At 45.5% G+C, this 13,079-nt stretch overlaps 1 protein-coding gene across 8 annotated transcripts in view; it reads left to right on the top strand.

Annotated features, from left to right (window-relative positions):
• Positions 1-506: 506 nt before the first annotated feature.
• Positions 507-13,079, top strand: part of Nt5a (5' nucleotidase A) — a 53,886-nt gene continuing 41,313 nt past the window's right edge. For 2 of the 8 annotated variants that reach the window (XR_016284788.1, XM_089555303.1), the window contains exons 1-2: positions 534-1,045; positions 7,921-8,082. Coding sequence is in view for 7 of the 8 variants with exons in the window: in XM_089555303.1 (XP_089411429.1) it covers positions 674-1,045; positions 7,921-8,082 (534 nt within the window). In the remaining variant the exon portion in view is untranslated. Of the gene's footprint in view, positions 1,046-7,920; positions 8,083-11,388; positions 11,456-13,079 lie in introns of all 8 variants that reach the window. The other 6 variants (XM_089555308.1, XM_089555307.1, XM_089555309.1 and 3 more) reach the window with 6 other exon arrangements.

Here is a 13,079-nt window from a genome sequence, read left to right as displayed (position 1 = left end):
ACTCGAGCAGTTTGAGGAAAAGACGCCTACGCCGCACCGCAAATATTACTCCGCGGCCGTCTGCTATCGCCCGGCTTGTAAACAGCAACTACGAAGCCGTTGCTAAGCTGCCGGAGCAAGATGGCCTCCCAATCGAGAAAAAAAAAACCACTTGATTTCCTCCACACTTTTCTCCCAGGGTGTTGGTTCTCTTCTTTTCCTTCCTCCCTCCATGTGTGTATGTGTGTCCCCCCTAGGGCCAATTTTTTTTATCTACACTGGCTACACTAGTGTAGCCAGTGTTAATTAATTTCATTATACACTTGCTACACCAGTGTAGCCAGTGTAGGTACAAAAAATGACCCACAATACCATCATCATCATGTAAGCGGCGGATTGTTATGAAGAAGTTGTATGCGGCAAACCATTTTATTAACAATACATTTCTGACACAAGAAACAGCATTATCGAACAAGCGTAAACGTGTAGTCGTTTTTCGTGTGTTCAGTGACACAACCGGAACTTCCGCTGCTGCGGCTGGAGAACGCGCGAACAGGCAGCACGCGCCACGGCAGTTTCGTTTCTGCCCGTGACTGGGGGATAAACAAGATTGGGTCGCTGCAAGGAGTCCACTGCGATGTGCGTGCCCGTGTGTGTGTCGCTTGCGTGAGTGGCATCATCTCGCGACCCGCTCATGATGCGCGCAGCGGTGTTCGGCGGCGGGCGAGTTTGGCGCCGTGCCCACGTTTTGGGGCCTCGCCGCAGGTCGGCGACCGCGTCGGCCACTTTCTGCCTGGCCGACTACGATGCCGTCGGCTTCGACCTGGACAACACGCTGGCCCGGTACCGGCTGCCGGCGCTGTTCGAGCTCATCCACGGCAGCGTCCGCGAGCACCTGGACCGGGGCGCGGGGCGACGCGCCGACGGCAGCGCCTGGCCCAGCGCGCGCGGGTTCGCGCACCGGGGCCTGCTCCTGGACGCCGGGAGGGGACTGCTGGTCAAGTTCGACGCCCGCCAGAGGGTCGAGCGCGCCTTCCGGGGCTTCACGCGGCTCGCGCCCGCCGAGGTGAGAGTGTGACACTGGCAGCGCATCGAGTGCAGAACGCAAGCACGAGGAAACACTGCTGAAATCATCCAAGAACGCTGCTTCTTTCGTTGATAAGTGAGGAGACGGTTTACCCACCTCCTCTGCGGTGGATGATAAAGGCTTCCCCCGTTGCATCTGGCTGCTATACGTGCGCAGCACTTTGCACTGCCCGAAATGAGGAATGCAACCGCATGTAGTCACGTGTCTGGAAATGGCAACAGCTTTGCTATTCCTCAAGTCATTTGCATGCTCTCTTCATCTACCGTTAATGCAACGACCGGTCTGCCCGACATAAGTGGCACCCCACGAGAGAGGGATATTTCATAGATCACTTTGCTTTTGCATTCCCACGCGCTTTATGTTGCATTCAACCCATTTTTGCTGAGGACCGTTTACTTTTTTGCACAACAAGCTCAGTTTGTTGGGAGCTGAGAAGACCAGATGTACTCCGCCACGACCCACAATCTTTTTTTAGCCGATGGCTAACACCGTATGGAATGGAAGCTATCCTCGTGGAACTTCATTCGAAAGGTTTGGAGGGATCTTCTCTTTCAGCAGCTGGTAGCACACGCTGCTGATGGTGTCTGTAGGGCAGCTCACAGCACTAAGCCTTTTAGCTTGCCTCTCAATGCTTTCGGCTGAATTTCGATGAAGGCAAAATTCTAGAGGCCCGTGTACTGTGTGATTTCAGTGCACGCTAAAGAACCCCAGGTGGTCGAAATTTCTGTAGCCCTTCACTACGGCGTCCCTCATAGCCTGAGTCGCTTTGGGACGTTAAACCCCAATAAAGCAAACCAAACCAAACTTTCGTAAAATGCGGTGGTGGCACAACCTGTTGAGCGCATTCCTGAAGGCACTAATTGCTACTTCGCATTTCACCACCTTGGAGTGCACAGACGAAAATGGCAGAAAGCCCTTCCGTGATGGTGGGGCACATGACCAGCATAGGTGTGACTGCTCCAAGAAGAGGTTTGTGCCTAGAAACTCAAGTTTGTTTCCGTCGGGCACTACCCTGGTGACCTCTTCCAAGGGGCCGGAAAAGTATACGTCCTGTAAGAAGCCCGTGCTTGAAAACTATCAACGTAAACCCATTGCTGCCTCAAAGGGCCACTCTTGCTAACACAAGGTCACTGAGCACGGGATTCAGTACAGACTCCTTTTCGCTGCACGTACAACTTGCCCCAACGAAGGTGGAGTGCAAGTAAAAGGACAACAGCTCCGGAAAGCTCTCTCTGTTGGCACCGCAAGCATTCTGGCAACGAGTAGCTGCTTGTTCTTCAGTGCATTCTCTGTACCCTGCGGCAAGGAATAATACATGTCTTTCAGGGTCTATTGAAAAGGCTCTTGCTCCCTTTAGAAAAGCATTGCTTCAAAGAAAATATGTGACCTCATGTGCACTACAAACTAGAAACGGATCGTCCACCTCAAGTTCATCTAACGATTGTTGCAACAATAGGCCGGCAGAGTGCTGCCACAAACTGTTACCCTGAAGGGGCAGAGTGTGTGTGTCCAAGGAGAGGGCTGAGTCGAGCTGGTTGGTTCCTGTTGGATGGCACAGCGCTGACGGACGGAAGAAGACGAGACAGAGACATGTGCTGGACTAACAACCAAATGGTGTGTGTTGAGAAAGAGGGGGGCATGGAAGGGAAGAAAATGCGGGACGAACATGACAGGACATACATACGGGAAATCATCACTGATTAAGAAAGGCCGTCTCCTGTGGGAATAGAGCCACCGATGGTTGGCTTGCACACGGGTTGCCTAATGTGCGAGTGTGAAAGGCCTCCGATATCAGGCGCGAGGTGTGGTCTCCGTACTGGGCGATGACAGTGGTTCGGTTCAGAGACGCCTCACATGCGTCGCAGTCTGCGGAATGAGTGACGCTCCGTCCGGCCTCCCCGATGTGAAAACGGCCGCATGGCAGTGTAGACCACACCACAGCAACAGGTGGCAAATTTATTTCGGTGCTTCTTCTGACACACTTTCTCTCCGCTTCCCTGGTTCACTTTCTTGCACAGGCCTCCCAACCTGTTCCTGGCAGAGAAAAGGAGCTTCACGCCGGCTTTTTTGACGATCTTTTTCAGGTTGTGCAATACTTGGTGAACGTACGGAATACACGTGATGTGCTTATTGTCCAGTTTGCACGGCTCCTTCTGAATTCTGCATTCTTTTGGTGTCAACTCTGCTACACTAGATAAGATCTTCGTCAGGATGCCTGCAGCAGTAAGCCTAGTGACCTGCGCGTCAAAGCTGGCTTGGGTTTTATGTGCGCATGATCTAAACAGAGCGGCTTTTGCTATCTCGCGCTTAACTATCTTAGAGTGGGCCGACCGGAAGGGGAGCAGGCTCCTCTGGGAGCGTGGGGAGTACAGGCGCGGACAAAAGTAAACGGAGCACGCAACTTTCTTCGAATATTTTTCACGCGTCACCTAACTGAAATTTCCAGCAGTGGTATGCGCATGCTGGTAGAAGAGGTTGGCGGGCTTTCTTGTAGACAAACAACGCTTCTTCACTACCAATGGAGAAAGCGTGATTGCACTTCGAACGCAATAGCATGCTCCGTTTACTTATGGCCGCGCCTGTACATCCAACACACATGGTCACACGATAGCACAAGTTCCAGATCTGAAATCCTTAGTTTGTTGTTAGTAGGCAGCTCTGTGGTCAATGGTAGGTTGTTAAGTTCAGTACTGAACACGTCAGAAATCTGAGCAACAGTTTGTTGGGCGTCACCTTTGTGATAAAATACTAGAAAGTCATCTACATAACGCATAACCTTAACAACTGTGCCGTCAAGTGTGGCTTGAAGTTGTCTATTGCACGAAGCTAAGAACATATCGCTGAGAACGGGAGCGAGGCTGTATCCAATACGAACACCTTGATTTTGGAGGAAAAAGCCATTGTCAACTCTAGCAAACGTGGACTGTGAATAAAAGCGGAGCATTTCTAGAAGCATGCTTACGTTCATACCACTAGAGTTCTGGAATTTCGTAACTCCGCGATGGTCGATGCCACTGCTGATTTCTGTGATCACCGCACTTTGCGGCAGGGAGTGGCGCAAAGTTTGAAAACCAGAAGAGGGCAAATACGGGCTGGTTGGTACATGTTTTCCGAATTGGAAAAACAGCGCAATCAAAGACGAGACACAAGAGAAGGACAAAACACCAGCGCTGACTAACAACCAAATGGTTTGTTGCTACAGGCGAGGCAGCATATATATGAAATGGCACAAGTAAAAACACACAAAAAGCACGAGAGAAAGATACCGCACAACCACACAACTTGACTAAAAAAAGGCATGTCACTGATTAAGATACACAAGTTCCTTTGATAGTAGATTTATGGATGGGCTGCTGATACAGGTGTTACCTAGCTTCTTGATATGGCAAGCCTCCGAAATGAGCCTCCCTCATCGCAGAAACCACCTTGCTGTGCACTGTGCTGAGTGTGAAGATTGTGAAGGGCACCTCAATCGGACCACTATCATTGCCCGTTATAAAGATGAGACCACAAGGCTCATTTCCGAGGCTTGCCATATCAGAAAGCTCGGAACACCTGTATCAGCAGCCCGTCCATAAATCTACTATCAAAGGAACTTGCTTATCTTAATCAGTGACCTGCCTTTTTTTAGTCAAGTTGTGTGGTATCTTTCTCTCGTGCTTTTCGTGTGTTTTTACTTGTGCCATTTCCTTTTATATGCTGCCTCGCCTGTAGCAATAAACCATTTGGTTGTTAGTCAGCGCTGGTGTTTTGTCCTTCTCTTGTGTCTCGTCTTTGATTGCGCTGTTTTTCCAATTCGTAAAAGTTAGAAAAGTTTATTCGGCCATATTTACAATATGCCCCCGGGGAGAGGCAAAAGGAGGCAGACAGGGCATGGCTCCTGACGAGGCCTACACCCCGGCTAACACATCAGGACACAGGTGACTTAATGGCAAAACACTTTACAAGAAAAGAACAGCATATTTTAGGGCAGCATGCCTAATCAAAAAGAGAAACAAAGAAAGACGCTCCTAAAAATCTTAACAAAAAACAGAAACATGACACCGTTACGACTGAACTGTCTCACCAGAAAAATACAACACAACTAATACTAGCAAATAGAAAATCTTTTGCAAAATTGACTACAGACACTGGAGTACAAATATGCAAGAAATAGAAAAATCCACAACACTGATAAAACAACAAAAAACAGTGCCAACCCACTCAAATAAACACAAAATTACAAAACAGGAAAGAGCAACTTCAATTTCTTTTTAAAGGCAATAGAACTCGTAGCTTCTTCAGCTATTTCCAGTAAAGATGGGTATGGATTACATGAAGCTGCAATTTGATTATTTATACTTTGTGTTCCATAATTCGTTCTGGATCTTTTGGTAGACAGAGAAACCATGCGCAATTCGTATTTAATGTTTCTAGGAAGATGCATATTTCGGAAAGAAGTGAAATCCTCCATAATTTTATGAAAAATATGAATCGCTGAACTAAAGTTGTAGGAGATAAGGGAACTGCGTCCGTGGAAAGTTTTGCAGAGATTTGTTTCATCAGTTGTACTTGGACACAAGGCACGTAAGGCTCTTTTCTGGAGAGAAAATAAGTTATATGAATCAGTTTTATTGCAGGTACCCCATACGAGACTGCAACATACTAGGTGGCAGTGAACCAGAGCAAAATATAATTGTTTTTTAACCTGTTGCGGCAGAAGGCCTTGTGGGTTGGGGCAAGAAAGTACCACCGGATAGTGACGCAATCATTGTGCGCTGGAAACCAAGCCAAATACGCCCACAAGAGCTGGTGCTTCACTCGTGGTGCGTTCAGCAGCTGCCAGAAGATACTCGGAAACGTTCGCTCTTCCTAGATTTGCAGATTAGGTTCAGTGAACTGGTGGCCAACTATACGTGTGTTTAAAAGCCAAGCTAGCTGCAACTCGCCCGCTACCACAACTAGATGAAGAAACCGAATAAGATTGCGAAACATGGTGTTTCTTTGCATAAACATGGTTGGCATTCATTTCTCTCTTACATTTGCATCCGAAATTAGACAGACCTCTGTCGAATGCCTTCATTTTAATCGCTTAGTTACGATTAAACGAGACGCCACATATGAAGAGCTTCAAAGCTTGCTTGCTTGGACATCGGTTCTTTCTTGCTTGGATATGTCGAACTGAGCATAAAATCACTGATAGAGCCTTGCTGAGCACGCCTCAGGTGGTCCGACCGCGCCTAAGCTGAGGAGAGCGACACATGCTTGAGACTCTATAAAGGTTTCTGCAGGGGTTAAGTGAGCATGTTTCTACTTTTAGAAGAGGCGCTTCTTGGCAGTGCTGACACGCATCTCATACGCGAGAAAATCGAAGGAACTGTGTCATGGTTCAGCCGTGCCTTTTTGACAGGAGGAAAGAGACTTTAATGGATAATGGAGAGGCCTGCCTGGTTATAGGCCCGGCACGCTACTCCAGATGAGGATGAAAGAAAAGGGTGAAAAAAAAGAAAAAAAAAAAGGTAACATCAAACATACTCAACACTCACGCACACACAATGAGTATCAAAGTGTGTCCACTAAAACCGTGTCCCTTAGCACTTCTTGACAGAAATCTCAAGAGATCATATAAGGACAAGCCCTGCATGCAGCCGCTCTGACGAAAATGCTTCGAGCAGAGTACGCTTGCTCTGGTCCGCTTTAATTCTCCCTCATCACAGCAGCAAGTGCCTGCGTTGTGAGCACAGCGGTTGCGAGCTTATCTTGTGGAAAACAGTGGAAGACGACTGAGTCGCGGCCGTAGTTGTTTGTGGAGACAAATGCAGAGCAGTACCTCGTGTTGAACCTGATTCTCAAGGTCAGCTGACACGCTTTGTATGTCACAACGCACGCAATACGAGGAACAACGCATGCAGTGCAAGAAACAACGCGCACTGAAAGCTCGCTCGGGTGCGTCGAAGTATCCCCTGCTCCTGAACGTGACGTCGCGTTGGCCGACATGGATGAGGTTTGCCTCTCCGCTGTTCTCCTCTTGTGCGGGACGTGGAAGATTTGAACATCGTGCTTTCAGTTGGTGATTGCGCCACTCTTTTAGCCAAAATCGAAAAAGTAACTTCACAGACGTTATTAGCAATGACACTACTCCAAAACCCTGGAAGGTTAGCTGATTCGAAAACCACCCCAGTATCTCTTTAAAGATCCCATCTGGGGCATTACATAAGGGGGGGAAAAGACAGTGGTGTGAAGTGGTCATACAAAGGCATGGGAACATAACAAAGATAAGAAGAATAACAAGTTTGACGTGAAATTAACGTCAGGTGTTCCAAATAATACAGAAAATATATGACAGCAGTAATTGCAGCACTTGACTTCAGAAATGCAGTTCAAGCCATAGTAGGAGACATAATGTGTAACATACGATTGAAGCTGCATATCACTGATTATATTACACTGTTTCTAGTGTATCACGTGACCAAAACATGAACTTGACGTCACAAGTGATCATTCGGTTGGTGAAAGTGAGGGAAGAGATTGAATTATAAATTATTTAATGGTTGCAGGCCAGTGATCCTTGTATTATAATGTCTAACGCATTGTTTGAAAATGCACAACAAAATTGGGTGTCTATAGTCGTGTGACGACGACGTTAGCCAGCGTGTGTTCCCCTGACCTGTGCACTGCTGGCATCATTTTCTTTTTTCCATAGTGTTGGATTAAGTTGAGCCCCCATAGCCAGCTGAATGTTCTTGTGTGTCGGCTGCTTTTGCTGGACCAGTGCTAAGCGCCTGTCTTTAAACGACAGGTTGGAGTGGGCCTGTGTTGATTCTTCCACAGAGAAGCAGGAATGGATGGAGCGCACTATTCCCCCTTCCTCCCAGGTGGAGCATCTGGAGCGGGAGTACGCTGGGCTGGAGTTCGGGGGGGACCTGCGGCCCTCCTCCCGGGAAGGGGGAGGAGGGGAGTGGTTCCACTTTGCCGACTTCTTCACCACCCCCACCCAGGCCCTGTACGCCGACATGGTGGCACGACTGGGGCCAGGGGTGCGTCCTCCTCTTACTATTGCACTGGTGCTTCCAAACGGAAGGTATTGAGAAGTTTCCACTGGGTGCAATCATCTCCTTTAAAGTAGGGGCAGTGAGCACAGGTTTCACTCAGTTGTGAGCCGGCAGACACCGAAATGTCGACCACCATGGGCCGTTTTTGCAAGCAGACTGTGGTGCGTCAAGATGGTCTTTCCTTAGCATTGGGGAAACGACCATTTTTTTTATGTTTCAGTGCCGTTTCTCAAATTTTTTTTCTGCAAGAACTACTGCGTTTAAAATTTGATGCAATACTCGGAAACAGAGCTAAGGAAATATGCTTTTCAGGCATGTAGAATTGAAAAGTGAATTCCGCGTTGCGACAAAAAATAATTTGTCATAACAAGATTATCACTGAAAATTGAATGAAACTTGTGAATGATTTCCTGGCTAACCGCATATTCCGAGTCCACCTAGGAGCGACTGTCTCCATGACTTTCACCGAAGTTGAATGGTGTGCCCCAGGGGTGTGTTCTAAGCATGACGCTCTTCGTGGTGGAAATGAATCCCCTGTTGTGTTTGGTTTATGTAGATGACCTACAGATAGCATGCACTTCCTCCGGTACCTGTGAGAGACAGATGACACTAAATAAACTGGCTGCTTGGGCAGACAGAAATGGATTCTTTTCTCAAAAAACAGTAGCTGTTCTGTTCTTATTGAAATGGAGCCTGCAGGTCGATCGTAATCTGTACTTGAACCAGACTGCACTACCTATCAGATAAGAACGCAAATTTTTAGGCGTCACTTTTAATAACAAGTTCACATTTCTACCTCACATTCACTACCTTAAAAAGAAAAAGAAAGCTTCTCAAGGCCTCATTGGCGGGGCGGTGGATATTGGCAGTGGATATAGCATGCCTTTTACAAATCTATCGCTCTCTGGTATGCTCTAAGCTGGACTATGGGCGGGTAGTACTATACGGTTCAGCAAGAGCATCCTACCTGAAACGATTGGGCCCTGTTCAAAATCTTGGCGAAAGTACATATAAACAGCGCTAAACGACAGGACTAGAAGAGGAGTAGACAAACACGGCGCTGAACTTACAACTGAATTTATTGGAAGGAAAAAATTTTCAATATATACATACAAAAACGCGCACACGTGCGCACAGTCAATACATCAAAGTGGAGATACAATCAACAAGCCACGTTGGTCACACGTGTTGTACCTGCCTACAAGCTACCCTTTGTGCAGCAATGTCATTTCTTTCTTTGACAAAGCTAAAGAAGTATTGCTAACGCAACCTTTTGATTTTCTAGTGATATGAAATGCTTCGGCGACTTCTCTTGTAATCTTGTCAGTATGAAAAAATAACAATTCTGTATCGTCAAAGAACGGCACACATTTGCATACACTGCAATGACTTGACAAGTTAGTATCTTTTTTTTGCAACGAATTAGCATGCTCCATAAGCCTAACATTAATACATCGGCCTGTCTGGCCTATGTAAGTGCGACCACATGATAATGGAATCTGGTAAACTACCCCCATCTTGCAATTAACGAACTTGTTCACATGGTTAACTTTGCAGACAGACTTACATTTGGCACCTTCCTGCTTTCTCTGAACTGCTGCTCCTAACCTACCCAGTTTATTAGGAGCAGAAAAAACCACCCTCACGCCATACTTGGCCCCTACCCTTTTAAAACGATGTGACAACGCGTGCACATAAGGCATGACAACTGTTTTCTTCCCCTCAGCATTTTCTTTCCCCTCAGCACCCGTGAGGGTGGTTTTTTCTGCTCCTAATAAACTGGGTAGGTTAGGAGCAGCAGTTCAGAGAAAGCAGGAAGGTGCCAAATGTAAGTCTGTCTGCAAAGTTAACCATGTGAACAAGTTCGTTAATTGCAAGATGGGGGTAGTTTACCAGATTCCATTATCATGTGGTCGCACTTACATAGGCCAGACAGGCCGATGTATTAATGTTAGGCTTATGGAGCATGCTAATTCGTTGCAAAAAAAAAGATACTAACTTGTCAAGTCATTGCAGTGTATGCAAATGCGTGCCGTTCTTTGACGATACAGAATTGTTATTTTTTCATACTGACAAGATTACAAGAGAAGTCGCTGAAGCATTTCATATCACTAGAAAATCAAAAGGTTGCGTTAGCAATACTTCTTTAGCTTTGTCAAAGAAAGAAATGACATTGCTGCACAAAGGGTAGCTTGTAGGCAGGTACAACACGTGTGACCAACGTGGCTTGTTGATTGTATCTCCACTTTGATGTATTGACTGTGCGCACGTGTGCGCGTTTTTGTATGTATATATTGAAAATTTTTTCCTTCCAATAAATTCAGTTGTAAGTTCAGCGCCGTGTTTGTCTACTCCTCTTCTAGTCCTGTCGTTTAGCGCTGTTTATATGTACTTTCGCCATGGAACACCAACTCGCCCAATCTACCGTTCTTCTACAAAATCTTGGTCTATGCCTGTCAGCTGGAGCATACAGAACATCGCCGGTAGCCAGCCTTTATGTTGACACTAGTGAGCCTGCTCTTGAGGATCGAAGAATCAAACTTCGATGCACATGCGTCTTGAAAATCCGTTCTCTTCCGAAACATCTCTGCCATCCAATTGTCACCAAGTGCCCATCCAAAAGACAGCAAACCACATTCTATCAGTCCATTATTGCTGTGCTTTAAAGATATAAGTGAAGAGTTAGCTGTACTAGATGCTCTGCCTAGCATTGCATCATTGCATGGTACAGCCTCACCGTAGTGTGTGACTTCATACTGACACATTTAGACGGAAAGCAAATGCCACACGAATTCTTTGCACTGCGGGAAAAATGTGGCACCTGCACAGAATAGATAAATAGATAGATACATAATGCTTATTTGAGTGTGCCTCAACAGCCAGGTGGCCTAAACGAGCGCACGCTGGGTCACATACATCAGAATGACCACTTAAAAACATTTAAAACCAGGCATGAAAACAGCAATTAGGCAAATATGTCCGTGTCAATAAACGTTTTGCTATACAGGATTTGTAAACGAGTCATTGGACAGGTGGCGTACAAATCGGGATAAAATGTGTCAGAACATTTTGCGGCTCTTTCATGTGGCACACGAAAATTCAGTGGCATCAGTAAGGTCCCACATGACTTTTTGCAGAAACTGCATGTCACGTATGCGTCGCCTGTCGCCAAGGGTACACATATTGAGGTCTGCCAGGAGAGAATCATAGTCGTAGAAACAACAGCGACCAATATATCTATCATAAAAGATGCATATGAACTTACACTGGACATTTTCAATTTTCGTGCAGGAGGCGACAGATATCCCAGGCTACTGACGCGAACTCAAGACACGGTCTCACAAGGGCACAGTATAGAGTGCGTAGACATTTGTGCTGTTGAATTTTTTTTTGTTAGTCTAGTTAGTTAGTTAGTTTGTTTTCAGTCATCTGTCAACAGTGGTTGCGTTCCCATTGCTTGGAAAAATGCGAAAATAGTGCCTGTGCTTAAAAGTGGTCCTACTTCGAACATTGAGAATTACAGACCTATTTCCCTCATTGGTGCTTGCTCCAAGATACTTGAACATATCATCTACAAACATTTATTAACTTACCTGGACTGTAATAATTTGTTATTTGCTAATCAGCATGGCTTTCGCAAGGGACTTTCCACAAACACACAACTCACTGAAACTGTACACGACCTCTGCTTGTCAATTAATTCCCGCATGCAAACAGATATAGTATTTTTAGATTTCGCAAAAGCGTTTGATAAAGTCTCGCACCCGAAACTGTTACTTAAAATCAGATGTATATTTAAAAATGAAACATAACTAAGTGGTTTACATCCTATCTTTCCTGTCGAGCACAGTATGTTCAAGTTCATGCTCATAAATCCAGCATTAGTCCAGTAGACTCCGGCGTTCCGCAGGGCAGTGTCCTGGGCCCGCTCCTGTTTTTGATTTTCATCAATGACTTTCCTAACGAACTGAGCGTACCGGTCCGATTGTATGCAGACGACTGCATCATTTATAAACAAATTGGTACTCTGGAAGATCACGTTGAACTAAATCTAAATTTGCAAAAAATCAACGAATGGTGCAAAAGGTGGCAGATGGTATTAAATCCAAATAAAACAGTTTTTATGACCATTACAAGAAAGAAAACTATCTGAGATTATAGTTATTGTATCAATGATAGAATAATAACCAGGGTCAATAAATACAAATACCTTGGATTAACACTTACTTCTGACTTGCGTTGGAATTCACACATAGATAATACATGTTCCAAGGCCTCCAAAGCACTCTGGAGCCTCAGACGACATATGCATAGTGCAACCCCTTCAATCAAATGTCTGGTTTTTAAGAGCTTGATAAGGCCCATTCTCGAATATGGAAAAATTGTTTGGGACCCCCACACTGCATTCAATTGCTCTAAGCTGGAAAGAATTCAGCGTCTCGGTGTTAGGTTTATATTTATTAGGTACCGCCATTCTGATTCCCCAACGTCTTTGTGTAAACGTGCTGATTTGGAAGCGCTCGATTTTAGAACCAAATGTGACAGGCTCAAGTTTCTTTTTCAGATTATTAACCGCAACTTGAAAATAAACCATTCAAGGTACTTTGAAATTAAAACTGGAGAAATATCACGCCATCGTCACAGCTTGTACATACCAGTGCCCACAGTCCGGAATGATTGCTTTAAACTTAGTTTTTTTTCCCAAGAACCATTCAGGAATGGAATGTGCTGCTACCAAACTCTGTTGTCACCTCACAATCACTTAGGGAATTTTTGGATAAGCTGCGTGATGTTTTGTTGTCTATGTGAAATATATGCTAGTGTTTTATTTTTTGTATAAATGGTGAACGCTTTATGTAATGAATTTTGTACCCGTTTCAATTGTTTGTGTTCTTGCAATTTTTCATACCTGATTATCCACTCCTGTTATAGCCCGTGATCTGGGCTGACAGTATAAATAAATGAATGAAATGAAGAAATGA

The sequence above is a fragment of the Amblyomma mixtum genome, chromosome 8, assembly GCF_055824585.1.
Source record: "Amblyomma mixtum isolate Tamu chromosome 8, ASM5582458v1, whole genome shotgun sequence".
Lineage (NCBI taxonomy): Eukaryota > Metazoa > Arthropoda > Arachnida > Ixodida > Ixodidae > Amblyomma > Amblyomma mixtum.
The sequence above is the reverse complement of the archived record's forward strand: the minus strand, read 5'-3'. Positions and strand labels throughout refer to the sequence as shown.